General features: G+C 48.5%; 1 protein-coding gene across 3 annotated transcripts in view; it reads right to left on the minus strand.

The window, feature by feature from the left end:
• Window positions 1-127: 127 nt before the first annotated feature.
• The window catches only part of ADAMTS17 (ADAM metallopeptidase with thrombospondin type 1 motif 17), a 323,015-nt gene continuing 304,809 nt past the window's right edge, over window positions 128-18,333 (minus strand). For 2 of the 3 annotated variants that reach the window (XM_075896952.2, XM_075896951.2), the window contains 2 exons: window positions 10,632-10,809; window positions 128-4,664 (listed from right to left, as the gene is read on the minus strand). In XM_075896952.2, the coding sequence (XP_075753067.1) occupies window positions 4,513-4,664; window positions 10,632-10,809 (330 nt within the window). In that variant the 3' untranslated portion in view covers window positions 128-4,512. The other variant, XM_075896953.2, reaches the window with a different exon arrangement.

Consider the following 18,333-nt stretch of genomic DNA (forward strand, 5'->3'; position numbering starts at 1 on the left):
TTTCACTTCCTTTCATAAACACCTTCTACATTTTTATTGTGACTCGTTTGTGGGTTTGTTCTGTCCATTTCTTCCATCCATACTTCGTTATTTCTTGTGTCTACAACAAACACATCTGAAACTGCTCCACTTTGAATAATTCTGTTTATTCACCCCCAGGAAGAGTGCCACTTAAGTTACCTAGGTACCTTTCAAAGGGTTTGGACAGTTTTTACTCCAATATAATTTCCACAACTTCAGCAACCTTCATCATTAGGCTGCTTTCGCACTGCAGTTGCCATTAAACATCCGGTATGGCTGCCGTTCACGTTGACTCTAATATACATTGAAAGAAAATTCTCTGAAATGCACTTATAACCCCCCCTGCTCCCATGCAAAAGCTTTACCCTCCCCATAGCCTCCTAAAACCTATGTAGCGTTCCCCCAATGGAGCCTAGATCAGTTTTTCCAGCCAGGCATTTTCTGCTGTTGTGTCATCGACCAAAGAACTCACTTGGCATTAGCTACATATTAACATTCCCTGTATGTTATTTTGCAACCACATTGGGACGAGACCCATCAGTTCATGATTTGTTAGCACACTGGGAACCCCAAGCAGCCAGTATTTCACTGACAAATGACCTTTTACACCGACCACAGTTGTCAATGGTGGGTCCTGGACTCATTTGAATCCAAGTCTCAGTCAAGTATTAGACAGATGCACCATGCATTACTTACAGACTTACTACTTCTTTATTTTCACAGTTAGCTGTTTGGTTTTGCTTTGCATTTTTTTCAAGTTCATAAACTTTGTAAGATTGTTATGGAAAAAATTAATTTATTATTAAATCTACTCAATCTCTTTCAAAATGGAACAACCTTTTCTTTTTGATTTTCATTTACAATTAGTTCCATTCTGCTTGACTAGGTTTTTTTTTCCTATTTATAGCCAGCACATTTTTTTTTTTAAAACATGGATACAGTACATAGGTAATTTAACTAATGGAAAAATATATACATTTCACTCTGTAATGAAAACCTTAAATGATATTATTGCCATAGAGGATATATCCCTGTATTATAATAAAATATCAAGCAATAAACAACTGCTAAGATTTCTTTTCCACCAACAACACAAAAAATAGCACCATACATAAGATAGTGAGAATCTATACTCAGTAACACAATTGTGCAACTAGAAATGTACAGTACTTTAGGAACAGTACAAAGAGTGTTGTTTACACTATGGAAATACCACCACAAAGAGCATCAGTCTCTTATGAACAACAACAAAAATACCGCCATGGCTACACTGAAATAAACAGCTTTCTTTTCCACTGGTATGCAGAAAATGAGGACAGAGCATAGCTGTAAATTCATAGTAAAAGCACCTATAAAATGATATAAAGCAAAAGTGCAGAATTAAACATTGTTGCTATTTTGGGCCATTACTAAATGGGAGGGGATTTAGAGTAATCAGCAGATCAAGTAATACAAAGGGGGGGTTTCTTGTGTCATCCGTTTTTAAGCCATGAGTATTTCTGCTCAGAAATGAACGGCACAGCTTGGCCTGGCGATTTTTGCACATTCAAAAGAAATCCTTCCATTAAGCTAGCAGATTCATGTGCCACTGCAGGGATGAAAACTTGGGGCCTGACCCACATGGACATCACTGGGAGTCTTTCTATTGACTAGATAGGGCCCTGAGGAGGTGAAAAAATTCCCACTACTTAAGAAACCCATTCCTTACCACTCGGAAGAGAATGAAGGGGTCTGAGGTAAATCCCACAACAGCATGACCTCCAACACGAGCAACGTGCTGTTGTAAACGACATGCTAGGATGTGGCATTTCACAGTCAAGCCACTTCGTGAGCTGAAATGTCATCCGTTAAGAAAACACCAAACCCCTAACGGGGACACAAATCACGTTACAACGGGGGCCATGAATGGCGGAGAGAAGTGTGTGTCAACGGGCTGGGGGAAAGGTACATCTTAAGGGACTGGATGGGAAGAGTATGCTAGGAAAAGCTACTAGCAGGTCTTACGATAAAGTTGGCGCTCTCTGCTTTATCTGATACCTCCGTGCACTCTCTCGTTACTTGCTTATCTACCTACTCTGTTAATTTTGTTTTTCACACCATGGGATCAACCAGCGACATTCTCTCCCACCTCTCTTTCACCATTAACGACACCATTTTATAGGAATTACGCTACTGGATAATGTAACATAACTATCTATGCCTCCTCTGAATTTGGACCCTGGGTTAGAAGCATGAGGAAAAGGTTTGATTCAGATTTTAAAAGGAATTTAGCAAAAGTGCCACCAGCAGGGCAGCCAACAGGACTGTTGGGGTCCTGGGCAATGTGGGGAAAGGGCGAGGTGCCTGGTTCTATACTCTTGGAAGGGGCGGGGCATTGGGTAAAGGGGCGGGGTTGGGGCAGCCAGCCCTCAGCACTGCCCGGAATGTGCAGTGCCCTCTCCTCATCCCCCAGCTGACCCTCAGAGCCAGCCAGAGCATGCCTGGTGCTCTGGTGGCGATGTAAAGTGCCCAGGGCTCAGGCCACTGGATTGTCAGGCCCCAGGACAATTGCCCCTTAAGCCCCCCCATCAGCAGGCCTGGCCACCGGTATAACAACAGCTACCAATTTAGAACCGTTTCCCTGGCACATCTATGTGAATATAGCTCTCTTAGGGCCAAGCACTTACAGATACCATGTGCCTTTCAGCATGCTCAAGGCGCTTGGCTGCACGAACGTGCAGTTGCACAAGCAGACACACATTCTGCCCCTGCAAATGTGGATGCCAATGCAGTTACCAGTCTGCAGATGGAAGTTAGAGTCTGATGTCTGAAAGCTCAGCTCTTAATAAACCATAACGAATTATTTCACCGAGTTCCTGGATCCTGGCACATTCTTAATAAGTGAGAAAAAGATGTTTAAAAATCGTAAGTACTAAATGCCTTTATCCCTTAGCCTGTGAGAGCAAAACAATAATAGCAATAACACAAGAGAGAGGCATGAGCCGCAATGCTCACATTCCCATCCAGACTTCCCCAATGTTCAGCAAGGGGACTGGATCTTCTCCTGTGTCCATTTCCACAGCATACATATTAATATGTGTCTCTTGAGTGAGTATGAAGCTATAATTCACCTTTCTGGCCCTGCTGATGTCTCAGCGCCTAAATGCCACCTCCCCACAGCATGCATGGCAGCAGAGCTTAGCGAGGGAAAAGGATACACGTCTGAGTTAGATATGGCAGAGCTACATTGAACTGTGTGCTGTAACATTCAGGGAACCACATTCTGCTGTTTGCACAGCACTTTCCAAGTGTCCTGATAAAAAGAACACCGGGCAACAAAGCAAAGGAGACAAGATTGAGTGTGAAACCCTGGCCCTACTGAAGACAACAGGAGTTTTGGCTTCAATTAGCCCAGAATTTTACCCTGAAAGTCTACTCACTGCTCTCTTTCTATACCAAAAGGATTTATGCTTTATACGCCTCAGAGAGGGGAAAGGTCCATTTGGTCTCTCAGTCACCCTCTTCAAGTGCTATTCTGAGCTCTCTTTCTGGTATGTGCAACACTAGCTGGTTTCACAGTCCCCGTAAGAAACAGCATTCTGTCTCACCCTCAGACTGAATCCCAAAAAATTGGAAAGAGGAGGTCAAGCAACTCCTCTCCAACAAACCCTCTATATTCAAATGATTTCCAGCTATTTCCCTCTCATGCATGTGGTTCTGGCTTAAAATTAACTTTCTGCTCTTAGGTTAATTAGCTTCCATTTCTTTAAACTCTTTGAGGAGACTAAGGCATCATAAAAGAAAACATATGTGTTTTTAAAAAAGAGAGAGGAGGGTATGTTTGCAGAACCAGACAGGAGAAGGAATTCCCAATTAGTTTTTTTTTTAAATTACATTAAATGGAATGTTGGATAAAACTGCTCTGAGCTTTCTGCAGAAATTTCAGAGACATCCATCCTCTGCTATCGGTTTTCACAAGCTTTTATAGCAAATCCCCCTTTTAAATTAAGCATTTCATTTGTGTGCGTCCCTCCAAGCCCACCCCGCAGCATGCTAACTGCTGGGAATTAAGAGCCTGCGATGGAAGCCAAGGCTGCAGTATTAAGTAATGTCTGCACGTTTGCTGAGTTATTTGCCAGAGGCTTTCCCCCACTGAGGTACACATGACCTTAGTCAATTTAATCACTTTACAACTCTCGTCCTTTTTTTTTTTTCCTCTTCAAAATGGTAGCGAGCCATCCAGTGGCTGGTAATATATTAAAGTAAAAAGCATTAATGAAAAACGTAATGATGTCAAAACACAATAAAATTCTATGCGATTGGCTCCTTGAGATGATTCTTTCGTAAGGTGGACGAGCGGATGCCTTTGGTACTGCCAGTCTGCAGAATTTGTTTCAAGTCTCATTTGATATGCTTTGGAATCCACCACTTTGTAATTCCAGTACTCAGACCCTACTAGTCTGTGATTTACATACAAATGGCTGGGATACCCTAAGAAGCAGCACCGATTCATTAACTCTTCTGCAGCATCTTATTTGCGTAAAAGTCTCTGCATGTCTGGCAGCAGCGTTGGTACCATCTCATGTCCTGGCACAGGTTCTTCTCCCGGATCACCCTGCAGTACACTGTCCACTGGTCCCCTGTGCACTTGTATGTGAGAGCAGCTTCGGACAGAAATAGAAGAAGCCAGCACGTTAGAGAGAAGCAACCCCTGTGTGAGCAAAACAACCCCAGCAGCATATGAGGGGAGAGATGGCCTATGGCTGTGTCTACACTGGGAAGGTTTGATGACAAAAGTGCTGTCGACATGCAGAAGTTGCCAAAAGTGAAAACCGGTCAAACCAGTTTTTCTGCTTCCCATTGTCCACATTTCATGGCCAACATTGCTAGCACCCTGTGGATAGCAAAGCACTGTGGGAAAGCATCCCACAGCACAGTGTTGAGCTGATCCCTGTGCTTCTTTGGACGCTTTCCTAGCTCTGCGAGCTCTCCATGCTGAAGAATGTCAAAGCAGCACAGCTGTCTCTCCATGATCCCCCTGTAGGAATAGTTTGCCTGTTGCTGTCTTTCTAGTGCAGGGCAGAACAGGAGCATCCCAAAGATTTGTTCTCTGTTCTCCAAATGGAGCGGCTCACACAGCTGTCAAATACTTCCTGCAGCTTTGAAAGGGAAGGGGCACATGCCTGCAGGGCAGCAGAAATCACGAAACACTGAGCACAGCCATCAGGGCAGGCACTGTGGGATACTGGCTCTTTGTCAACAATAAAGGGAGGGGAAAAGACAAAAGTCTCTCGCAGAGTGTACGTTTTTGGGCACCTAAACTGGGTATTTTTCCCAACAAAAGTTGCATTATAGTGTGTACACTCTCACTGTTTTGTCAACCAAAGGCCGTTTTTGGTGACAAAACGTGCCCGTGTAGATAAGGTTTAAGTTGGGGGGAGGCATGTTTTATAGAATTTGGGTCACATGCTTTATACTCCAAGTAGGGTTGCTGCTGAAATGATCAGCCAACAGGACCAATGCAATGGGAAGTAGCTACCATGGAGAAGAGCATTGCAAGCAACAGCTGGGCATATGCTTGTAGACCCTTAGGAATTTTCACCCTGGATCAGACCACTTCTTACACTGTCCTGTTTCTAGCCTTGACTGAGCAAAGCACATGCAGCACATGCTTTAACTTCCAGCAGGTGAAATGTCAGCGGGGCTATAAACATGCGTAAAGTGACGTATGTGCACAAGTATCAGATACTGCAGCAACAGGGGAAAGAAGCCTTGTAATGGAAAAATCACGAAGGAGGCTGCCCAGCAGTGTTTCCTGTAAGCTGAGCACTTGGGCGGCCACCCAGGAGAGATTCAGGTGCCAGCTAGCTGATAAGCAGAGTGCCCATAGCTGGCAGTATGTATTACGGGTGGTGCACATCCGCACATGTGGCAGTGCCTATAAGAACATTTATTCCGCACACATATGGAGAACATTAAAGGCAACAATGCTGCCTAGCGTATTTAGAACAGCCTGGGCAGAGGGGCAAAGGCCAATTCAAAAATCAATGTGTTAAAAGCCAGATTCACAGGGAGAGAAAAGCGGGACATTGGAGCCACTTGCGGTCATGCCTAGCAATTACAGGACGTCCTTGCTGAAAGTCCAAAAATGTGGACTTATAGCGAAACAACTTAAAGCAGGGAATATTTTTCCTGTGACTGACTTCTCTTTGCGCAAATGGTTGTGTGCTTTTTTTGCACGTGACTTGAGAGCAGGGAATGGGAGGATTCAGAATGTTCCTACAAGCATCCACGACTTTAGTGCGGAGCGGATGTTTACCGGGGCGACTTACAGCAGGGACGCCCTGAACAGTGCAGGGTGAGGGTGCAGTGCAGCTCCCCTTTTTGGGATAAATACTGCAATCTTCTACAGCCATGGAGTGCCATTTTCAAAAGTGCCTAAGGCCCTGATGCTCAAAGACACCGAGGACCCTACTTTCCACTGACATCGATGGGAGTTAAGCACCTAAACGCCACTGAAGAGCTGGGCTTAAGCTGCTTAGGAGGCTATGTCCCAGTTTCAAATGTGGCTCAGGCACTTAAGATTGCATTAAAAAAAATCAGCGGGGCGTAGGCTCCTATATGCCTGAGTCACCTTTGAGAAAGGGAGCCAAGTTCCTACGTCGCTTTGTGTATGGCTGCACTGCAACGAGACGCCCGTGACTGGCCTATACCAGCTGACGTAAGGTCCTGTTTAAAGGTGGTGTTGCTCAGACTCAGCCTAGAACTGAGGCGCTGGGACCTCAGGCGCGGGGGAAGGTCCTCAAGGCCAGGCTCTGGCCCGAGCCTGAAGGGCTACACCACAGTTAAACAGCCCCATAACCCAAGCCCCAACAGCCTACGTCCATTGGCACGGGCCAGCGGCAGGTGTTTAAATGCAGTGCAGACAGATCCTTAGCACTTCTGAAAATGTTACCCGGGGTCAAAACTATTGCAGCCTAGAGCAGTGACCAGGCAGCATTTTCCAATGGCCATCACGGATTATTTGCATCACCATAGCTCCTAGAAGGCTTAGTCCTGGTCAGGATCTCGCTGTACCAAGTGCAGTATGACCCCAGAACAAAAAGACAGTCCCTGCCCCAAGGGGCTTAGGGTCTAATTCTGGAGGGTTTCTGAAGCATACTGCCGTATATTCCTGTACAATTCTTATTAATGAGGCTTATATACTGGGAAATAAAAACATCTGTTTAAAGATAACTAAAGCATAACTTGTTTATCCAGAAGAAAAGCAAAATGCTCAGTGCTGATAATTGGTAGATATTTTTCTTGATCTCAAGTATCATTGTTGCTGCCATCAGTGATTCCTCCTAGGCAGGTTCAGAAACATAAGCATCCCAAATTACTTGCAGATCACTTGCAGGGACGTGAAGGGCACAGCTCTACTCAGCTCTGCTTTGGGCTGAAATGTGAATGAGAAGAGATTCCTCATCTCATTGGTGGGTCAAAGACTTATTCTTCAAATGAAAAGATTCCCCCGTGGCCCCCCGAGCTAGGACTTACTGTAAAGTGCTAACGTTTCTGGGAAACAGACTCATTTTTCTTTTTCAACAAAAGGATTTAGAAGCATTTTGAAGCTCTTTGGCTGGACCAGCGACATTCTGAGTTGCACTTTTGTCACAGAGAAGAAAATGTATCCTGTCGTATTTTAAAGAGCTGCTATTAAAAGTACAGGCTAAACCTCTCTAAACCAGCACACTCTGGTCCAGCAACATCCGGGGGCTGGCAGGACCATGGATGTTTCCTGACCAGAGGGTCCCAGTAGAGGGCTGGAAGTAAGAGCCCTGTGGGGGCCGCAAGCCCAGCTGGGCTGGCTGCAGGGGGCCAGCAGCTGAGAGCCCTGCTGCGGCAGTCTGGCTGGGCTGGTGGCAGGGCAGATGGAGCATCAGAGGGTTCTGGCAGGCCTTTTGGGAACTGAACTACTGCAGCAAGGCTGGGAGTCTGTTAGGGCAGCAGGGGAACCAACAGGGAGGCCAGCAGCTGGGGCGGGCTGATGGCAGGGGGGTCATAAATCACCCTTCCTGGTCCGGCAAAATCCCTTATTCAGGACTGGTCAGGTCCCAAGGGTGCTGGACCAGAGTGGTCCAACCTCAATTACGGATGCTAGGGAAACAAATTCTTGCTTAGAAGGCTCACGATTAGTTTTATGAATGGTCCTACTCTCAAAAGTGACTTTGTAAAAATAGCTCCCTTCCTACTAATCAGAGCCGCCCTCGGTGTGTGTTTGTAGAAGCTGAGGCACTGACCTTAGGGCCAAAAATAAACAGTGCTGCTTCTTACGTCTGGGAGTCCTGCACAGTGTGAGAGTGAGGGCTGGGTCCTTTCTGGGGCCCCCATCAGCAGAACTGTTTAAAGTCCAGCCAGTGGCACTGGAGGAAAAGGGAGTGCACTGCGGCCACGAACAGAAGGCAGTGGCATTGCACCAGTGTAGTTGATGACCTAATGTATCCTGGTGACTAGAGATGTATAATCCCAGTTAACCTGTTAAATGTTAGGTTAACCAAATGTTTAACCTAATGTTTAACTGGTTAAGCAACTAAACGGGATTCTGGGACTGTGCTGGGGCAGGCTGCTGGCTCCCAGCTCCTGCATGGGGACAGGCTGCCACTGGCTCCTGGCTCCCAGTCCCCCACCAGAGCAGCCTGTCTGGTGACTGTGGATGCCGGGCCTGCTGCAGACAGTTATGATATTTTAGCAAATAGACAATTTATTACCAGCAGCCTCATCTCAGCAGGGCAAATAGGGGTGTAGACAGGAGTGGCCCGAGGCCAGCTGCAGCAGCTAGCGCCCTAGGCTGGCTGGCGCAATCGGCGCCCCTGCCTGAACGGCCATGATGTCATCATCGGGTGTCCAGGCCAGTGGCGCCCTAGGCAGCTGCCTAACTCGCCTAGGCTCACGGGCCGCCCCTGGGTAGATAATTAAGGGGTCGGGGAAAAAAGTAAAACTGGAGACTCTCACTCCTTTCCCCCTACCCAGTCAGATTTCACCCACGTCCCATTCTTAAGACAGCAATTAATTTGGGAGGGATCCGTTGTCCCACCAAAAAGAACCACCTTTCCAAAATGCTACAAACCTGGAAAATTCTACTTGTCAAGATCAATTTTTTTTGGAAAGGGGAATGGAATCTTATTGCACTTATCATCACTTATCGTAGTGAGAGGCAAGTGAGATTTGCCCGGCTTTTCCATTTCAATTCATTTTGCCAACCTGATGAACTAAGGAAAATGCCACCCAAATCTCTAACATTCTCTGCTTACCCCATCCCACCATCATGTGACAAGGTGTTTGAAGCTTGGAATGGGGACTGGGTGTGGGTGAATGCCGGCGCCCAACCCCTTCTCTCGGAGATATGCCTGCCTGCTCCGATTGGTCAGTCCGGGAACGTGGCTCTAAGAGTTCTGGCCTGGCAGAGCTGTGAGGCAAGCGGAGCTATGAAGAATAAAGAATCTTTCTGCTCTGGAACATTAATTGCTCAGAGATTCTGATGGTCTCCATGCTTCTGTCTCTGGTGAGCTATCTAGAACAGGCCTGGGCAGAAATAAGGCCCGCGGGGTGAATCCGGCAAGCCAAGCCACTGGATCCGGCCTGCAGATGCAGTCGGGAGCCCCAGGCAGACTCCCTGCTTATCTCACCCCACTCGCACACACTGCTCACAAAAGTGGCTGCCGGCTGTTTTGCTTTTAAAACTATGAGCCCGGAGGGGAGGTGGGGAAGACTTCAGTGCTGTCCCCGCCCCCAGCACAATCCCATTGGCTGGTTTCTGGCCAGAAAACAGCTAATGGGAGCTACCTGTTTGAATAACAAGCAGCCATGAAGCATCACAACCCCCCCCCCCTCCGGCTCATAGTTATTTATACATGCACATGGCCCAGCAGTCTGTGTGGGGGCAGGGCAGGCAGGCTGCCTGAAAACATGCTGCTCCGCTGGCCAGGAGTCACCCAGGTAAGTCTCCTGTCCAGAGCCTGCCTCTGGCACCTCAGCTCCTCCCTTCCACAACCCTCTGCCCCCACTCCTGCCCCCTCTGCTCCTATACCCAAACTCTCTGCACCCCTCCTGCACCCATATCCCCTCCCAGATCTGGCATCCCAATCCCCTGCCCAAATCACAATTGCTTCCTGCACTAGGACACAAACTCCTACACCTCAATCCCTAGCCTTAGGTGACAACCCAAACCCCTGCACCCCCTTCAGTACCCAAATCCTCTGCCCAAGGTCACATCCCAAACCCCTGCAACCCAGTCCAGCGCCCCAGTCACAACTGCCTCCTTCGCCCAAGCTCCCTCCCAGATCCTACACACCCTCCTGCATCCCAGTCCTTTACCCCAACCTCCCTTCTACATACAACCTCCACCCCAGGCCCCACACTTCCTTCATTAATATGATGGAAGGGTGTGGCCCGCAATCACTTACCAAATTCTTGTAGTGACCCCTCATACAAAATTACTGCCCACCCCATCTAGAAACTTGTTTTGGTAACATGCAGCCCAAGGACTAGGTTTCCCAGATATCAGGGCAGGATATAGGCTATGGCATTTCATGGCTTCAGGTTGATTATTTAACCTCCCCAAGAAGTGTAGCTCCTCACCCCCCACTCACCAAGTCTGGGCGAGGTAATTGTGTTGACGTTTATCTTCTCATTGCAGGCCTCTTGGTGGCACTGCCTGTAGGCTGCTGGCTTGGAGAGGATGAGGCATTCGTTGCCATGGCGGCCGGTGACTTTGTGCATGCACTGCACCACACGTGACTGGAGGCCCTTCCCGCATGTTGAGGAGCACTGGAGAAGAGAGGGACACCTTAGTGCAGAGGTTCTCAGCCTATTTACCACTGTGGGTGGCATATGCAGCTCCGTGGTACCCGGCTCGCAGCTGCTCGGCACTGAGGCTGTCATATAGGCTATGTCTAGACAGCTTTCCTCTTCCAAAAGAGGAAATGCAAATGAGGAAAGAGGAAATGCAAATGAAGTGCTGATTAGCATTTTCTTGTGCTTCGTTTGCATATCCTCTTCCGGTCCTTTTTTGGGAAGATGTTTTTCGGGGGTGGGGGGGCGGGAGTCTAGATGGTGTTTTTTGTACAACCCCCCCCCTTTTTCGAAAGAACCTTTCTTCCTCAAAAAATGAGGTTTACAGGGTTCTTTCAAAAAAAGAGTTTTTGAAAACCTCCATCTAGACTACTTTAAAAAAAAAAACCAAAACAAAAAAAACCTCTTCCGAAAAAAAGGATTGAAAGAAGATATGCAAATGAAGTGCAAGAAAATGCTAATCAGCGCTTCATTTGCATTTCCTCTTTCAGAAGAGGAAAGCAGTCTAGATGTAGCCTACATAGGATGCAGCTGGGTGGTGCTCGGGCCACGGGTTGAGAACCACTGCCTTATCGAGTCACTGGCCAGCCCCCGTGGCTTGGAAAGGCAGACTAACCACCAAATCAGTGACCGGAGTAAAGGGCACAGTGAACCCACAGCAAAACTCTGCCCAAGAGCCTCGACAACGGCTAGCAGCATGTCCTTCAGCTAGTACGTTTGCCCCTGTGGAGGCTCCAGGCTGGATCACATTCACTAGGCCTGTGTGCAGAGAGGCGCACCTGGCTATGTGGAAAGGGGGTGGGCAACTGCCTTTGTGGCACCATTCCTCCCCCCCTTCCTCCGCCTCCTCTTTCTCTGGGTCCACCTACACAGCACGAGCAGCAGGCCCCCCATCCAGAGTCAACACCTGGGCTAGTGGGGCTCAGGGGAGTGCTCTAAAATAGCTGTGTAGCTGGTGTTTTAAATTTCCGCTCAGGTTCTGAGGCCGTAGGTGGGGGGTGGGCTTCAGAGTGCCGTCTGTGCAGCGATGTCTAGCGCGTTACAGCAAGGGCCGCTACTCTGAGCCCGCCGACTCGGGCGGGGAGGCTCGCTTTGGGGGGGCTGTGTGGACGTACACGTATCCGGCAGCAGGGGGCGAGTCAGGAGCAGGCAGGCTCGCAGGAGCTGGGCTGGAGCTAGATTGTTAAAAAGAGCCATGTGGATGCTGCAGCTCTAGAAGGTGTTTGGGTTAACCACCCGTGAGGAGTGGCATTGAGAGCCCAAGCAGCACCACCTAGAGCTGAGATAGCTGAGATAACATGAGTGTCTACCCAGGCTGCTTAGGTAACCGCCTCCCGGCTACAGCCTGCCTCTGGCACCTCAGCCCCTTCCCCAGGCCAGAATCTTCTCCTGCAACCATACCCCCTGCCAGATCCTGCACCCCAATCCCCTTCCCCAGGTCACAACCCCCTCCTTCACCCAAACTTCCCCTCAGACCCCACACCCTCTCCTGCACCCCAGTGTCTACTGTGAGCTCCCTTCCCCACCCAACCTTCATCCCAGACCCCACAGAGACCCCATCGCCTCTCCATACAAAAGTGAAGCCTTTGACCACTTACAAAAATCTTGGGGTGGCTCCCCCCATCAAAAGGATTGCCCACCCCTGCTCTAGGGGAACACTACTGGCCGAGTTTCTAAGGGCGACCTCCCCACCATGCGAGAGTCTGTCCTTCACAGCACACCGTGCTCTCTCAGAGGGCATGGCTCTACAGAACAAAGGACTGCACCAGAGGTGGGCACCCCGAGCACTCAAAGGCCTGTCCTGTTGGGCCCACAAAGGTGGCAGTGTGTCAGTACACCAGAGGAAATATCATCTATCCAAGTATTCAGCCCCATCTATCCCTGCAAATCTCTCTGGCGCTAGTCTGCCTTCCAGGGAGTCCACTGGAAATTGCTCTCCACTAGTTTGGCTTTTATTTTCCATGGAAGGAGAGGCCCATTTATGCATTTTCTTTGTTGTCATGCAATGGGCACCTCCCCCTCCCCTTTCCTCCTGCCCCACACTTGTGGCTGACAATGTCCTTTTCGCAAGCTGAGCAACTTTAATGAAGTGAACGCAGCAAGGAGAGTGTGGTGCCCCAGCTGGAGTTAATAAAAGACCATTGTATTTAAAATAAAGAAACAATGGGTTGGTTGCAAGCCTTTGGCAGGGGGCCTATGTCTGCTGGTGCCACACACAAAGAGGGCAGAAGGGGGGAGGGCATCTGAGGTGATGCTGGGAAGATATGGCAAAGGGCAAATTGAGTCCTCTTTGGGTTTCTTGAGCATTGCTGGCGTGGCACAGCTACCCCTGGCCAAGTGCCAGTCAGGGTAAAGATACTCACTGTCAAAGCGCAACAGTTAAGAAAGTCAAAAGAAGGATACACTTCAGGTGGGATGAAGACATAGGGATAGAAAGACTGATTGACAGAAGTACCATAAAAAACCAAGCCACTGCCTTAAACCACTCCCTAGAGTAGGGACCATATTGAGATGCACTGGCCAACGGGAGCCAAAAGAATTGAGATTGTTTAGTCTAGAAAAGAGAAGACTGAGAGGGAACGTAACAACTTTCAAGTATCTAAAAAGGTGTTACAAGGAGGAGGGAGATAAAATTATTCTCCTGAACATCTCAGGATAGGACAAGAAGCAATGGGCTTAAATTGCAGCGAGGGAAGTTTAGGTTGGACATTAGGAAAAAACTTCCTGTCAGGATGTTTAAGCCCTGGAATAAATTGCCTAGGGAGATTGTGGATTCTCCATCACGGACGCTATTTAAGAACAGGTTGGACAGACACCTATCAGGGATGGTCGAGGTGGTGCTTGGTCTTGCCATGAGGGCAGGGGACTGGACTTGATGACCTCTTGAGGTACCTTCCAGGTCTAGTGTTCTATGGTTCTATACCTTACTGCTATGGGAATACAGCCCCTGCTACACCCTGGAAATGGTACATGATGGGTTGCCTGACTTCCGTCTGCTGCAGAACTTCAGAGCAGAGTCCCAGTCCTGTTGTCCTGCCTGTGTTGCTAGAATCATCAGGTACTTCTGCTCAGAGAATGCCCAGCAAAAGGAATGCGGGTTGGTCCCCGGGTAGGAGTGCAAAGAGATTTTTTGAGGGAAGGCTTCTTAGACTCTCTCCCTTCCTTGCTGACCACTGAAGGGTGATTCAACCTGGCTTCAAGTAGAGCCATGGGAAATAGGCATGGTGAAGCAGTTCTTCTGAATTGCTCGGCATTCAGGTGTAGCAGTGATGGAAAGGCCTTATTTTTGTTTCCAGGAAAGAGTTGTTTCCAGCATCATTTGTTCTGGAGAATCATTTAGATTCGAGCAATATCCTTATATTCTTTAATGGCTCCCTTGGGGGCCCAGTGAAATCACTGCTTGTTGCCAAGAAGCAATGGGCAACCTATGCTAGTGACAAGCATCAGAGGCGTGGCTGCGTTAGTCTGTGTCCGCAAAAAACAACGAGGAGTCCCGTGGCACCTTAAAGGCTAATTGATTTATTTGGGTATAAACTTTCATGGGCAAAAAACCCCACACTTCATCAGATGCATCTTATTACAAGGCTGCGCCTGATGACGTGGGTTTTTGCCTACGAAAGCTTTATGCCCAAATAAATGTCAGTTGCTAAGATGCCACGGGATTCCTCATTTTTTTTAGGCTAGTGAATGGGCCACATGAGTGGCCCTCCTTCATCTCAGTGGGCCGCAAGATTGTTGTAACCAAGACAGTCTCCTGGGACAGGGTAGTTTGGCTAACTGTGTGTCTGTACCTAGAATTTACGGGGTGAGCTGGGTGAACCATAGCTGCACTTTGGTTGCAGAGGGAGCGCACGGCTCTCACAGTCAACGTGTGCAATCAGCATGCACCTCACTTCATGTGCCTTTGCTTTATGTGCAGGTCCCTTTAGTAACACCAGTAGGAAAAAAACTGATGGGAATGGAAACCAGGGAAATCTGACAACCCTGTATGTGGGCAACTGTAACAAAAAAGAGTCTCGCGAGCCACACACAGAACCATAACGGGCCACATGCAGCCTGTGGGCCGCAGGATGCCCACCATTGTTGTAGAGTTTTCCTGCTTCTGATACAATCACAGCATTTCTTCTTGCTTGGTTTTATGCCTTTAACAGTTTGCTCTTCAAATCCCTCTTTAGCCTTCTTACTTCCTCCTCATGTACTGCCAGCCATCTTCTACACTCCTATTCACTGACTCGACTAAGGCTGGATTTCCATTTTCTAAAGGATCTCTGTTTGGTTTGAGTAACCTCTTGGCCTTTACCATTTAGCCCCATTGGTGTATTCCTTGCCATCCTGGCCCCTTTGTGTTCTGAGGAATGCATGCTTTCTGAGACTCTATTATTGCTTCCTGAAAGCAGCATCCGTGCCACATATAAGGGTTTTAAACAGAAGGATAAAGACAGACAGATGGGGAGTACCAGGATGCACCGAGTCAGTTATAAGATGGCCACTGTCTCTTGATGGCTCAACCACAGTTACTTTTTGTACTGTCTCCTGCATGTTGCTTAGGACTAACTAACAATACCCCTCCCCTCCTGGGAGCTCTACTTCTAGCTGCTTTCAGAAGGAACCATTTCAGGTGTCAGCCAGTCAATGGCTACATTTCACCAGTTTATAGGCATGGGGGTGATGTCTCAAACTGCAAAGAGTTCATTGCATTTGGTTGCCAGCCACTGACCTCTCCAAGTGCTTTATACACTCTGTTACTTTCTACTGAACTGGAGGATGGTAACGTGACGTTACTGGCTTATTTGCATTCTTAGGGCTTGGGAAATTAAAATCTAGTTCGGATTCCACTAGATGGTCATTACTGCTCATCTAATGAACTGCAACAATAATCAGCCGCCACTGTAATCAGACAGGTGCTTGCCAAAGATTAAAATTAATTCTCACCAGACTCCTGTGAGGTAAGTGAATATTATCTCCATCGGACAGCTGGAGAGGCTGAGATACATAATGATTAAAATGACCTCTGCAAAGCCACAGATTTCTGTGAGGGTAAGAACATGGCTGTTCCATGGCTCTCCATGTCCTGTCTCTCTCTCTCTCTCTCTCTCTCTCTCTCTCCCCCCCTGAGTCTATTTTTTTTTTTTTTTTTGCTTATTCTATTTTTTAATATTTCTACCAAAAATGGATTTTTTTTCGGCCAAAGTGTGTTAAATATTTTCAGTCGCTGTGTTGCAAACATTCATGAGAGTGTGTGTGCGCGTGTTTCTGTCTGCATCTGTAAGCCAGCAAGAAGGGTAGGCCATGAAACTTTTTCCACAGACATGGCCAACTCCCCTCCTTAGACAAATAACAGCAGAGTTTTTGCCCTAAGCAGTTTGATTCCTTCTCCTGGGAGACTGGGATCAAGACCTATGCGATGCAATTAGTCTTTCACAGCCAGGAAGACAGATTTTAACATCTTTCTTGAACTCTTTGGGCTTGGCAGCTAAAGTAGGCTCGGACATCTGGCTTATTTTAAGAAGAAATTTTCAATTCTATACTTGGATAGCCTCTCTACAAAGGAATTTCAATAGGAAATAGGAATAGATAGAAATTACATAAGGGGAGGAGGATTGGTTACTGATACTGTACTGCATTCAGAAGAGAGGACATTGTTAAAAGTAGCAGAGAAATCAAATTCGAAGTGATGCTTCCCATAAATACTCCTGCTCCTTTCACCTGGTGCCGCTACATGCGTCTTCCCCGCTGCACCAGAGGAGGGCAGCAGAGGCAAAAGCCCGGTGGGATGCGGAGCCCCTGCTGAAGACACACACACACCAGAGGTGACGCATTGTGCTTAGCATGGTTAAAATATTTACCAGCAGACACTGGACTTGATTCACTCATTCCATTCTTATTAGCAAAACCACAGGCAGTTCGCACATGCGGGGCATCTTGTTGAGGATCGAGAGGCTTGACAAGCTCTGATGAAGTCCAAGTCGCCCGGCTGTCTAGACAGATGTGGAAACTGAGGCTTACAGGAGGTGAAAGGCTTCGCAAAACTTGCTGCATCAGTGACAGAGCCAGGTGCAGACCAGAGCTCCTCAGCCTTTGTCATTTGACTCCCACACTGCCGGAGTTCCAGGAAGCTGCATGGACACGTGGCTGCTCAGCGACCTAACAAGCACCAGCCAGGCGCTCAGGGAAGCTGCTCTGCGGGACCCCTCCCCTGGACCAAACCCAGCCCCGGACAAACTGCAGCCAGGGGACAGGCACCCCTCTCCCGGCTAGGACCTGCCATGGATGTGGTAGGGGTCTTCTCATTCCCCTACTTGGACCTGCTGTGGCGGGCTGAGGGGGAGGCCTTACTCAGCCCCTTGCCAGGGGAGGGGCACCTATCCCACGGCACAACTTCAGAGCTACTGCCGTGGGGGAGAGACGTCTCTTCCCCCATGACCAGGTGCTGCAGGGAGAGAGAGCTGGAGGGAAACCTCTCCCCACACCATAACCCCAGTGCAGCCTGCACCCAAACCCTCACCCCTGGCCACACACCCCCAGCTACAGCCCTCACACCCCTGCATCCTAACCTTCTGCCTCAGCCCACATTCTGAACCCCTCAACCCCATCACATGAATTTTGTTATGTGCCCCAATATGGAGGTGATGTGTCACATACCACTTCCTTATTGGTGCACACAGCAACAGTCATTCTGCACATGTATGGGGAAAAAGAGTGGGGACGCTGCACTAGATCATCCTTGTCCTTTAAAATGCCTTTGCTTCCATATCGAGAGAGAAACTGGGATAGAATACCCACGGCACCCAGCTAGCCAGATATACGGCTGCCTTGAGGATCACCAACGCCCCAAACGTCATTGGCAGAGGCTTTGCTTCCAAAAGGTACTTCTGCCAGCACAAGGATCAGGGTTTCCCAGCTCAACCAATTCTGCCAATACACTGAGTTTGTTGCCGGCAACATTCTTACGTGACTGGCCTGTTCCCCAATGAGATAATTCAAGAAGGTGGTGACGGCTTTGAAAACAAGTCCCGTTAGTTGGTTACCACCCACTGCCTGGAATTCTGGCGTTTAAAGGAGTCTGCTTCTTTCCAGTTCTGCAGAAACATACTGGAGCCAGGTGACTCATGGGAGGGACACAAATGGTTGGGGAGGAGGGGGGGCACCAGCTAACACGAGGCACGAGACCCTTCCATGTGACTCCTTCCTACCCTATCACGGGCCGGGGACCCTGCGCTCTCCCTGTCCCATGTTTCCTTGGGAAGGAGGGGCTCTGTCCTCCTGATGAACTAGACACAGTTTTGAGCTGCAGGGCTCTCTGGCACCACAGCAGGGAAAGGTGCAGAACTGGGGCCAGCAGCTTCTCTGGCGCAGCTGTACCGCCTGCCTCAGTGGTTCTGCACCGCTGCATCTCTGGGGGTCTGTGCAGTCCAGCCAGAGGATGGTGCTGAGGGGGGAGGGACGGCTCCTGAGAGCAGCTCCCTTCTGCTGCTTTTACCACTGTAGTTCAGTTCCACT

Source organism: Pelodiscus sinensis, chromosome 14 (assembly GCF_052426305.1).
Source record: "Pelodiscus sinensis isolate ZL-2025 chromosome 14, ASM5242630v1, whole genome shotgun sequence".
Taxonomy (NCBI): domain Eukaryota; kingdom Metazoa; phylum Chordata; order Testudines; family Trionychidae; genus Pelodiscus; species Pelodiscus sinensis.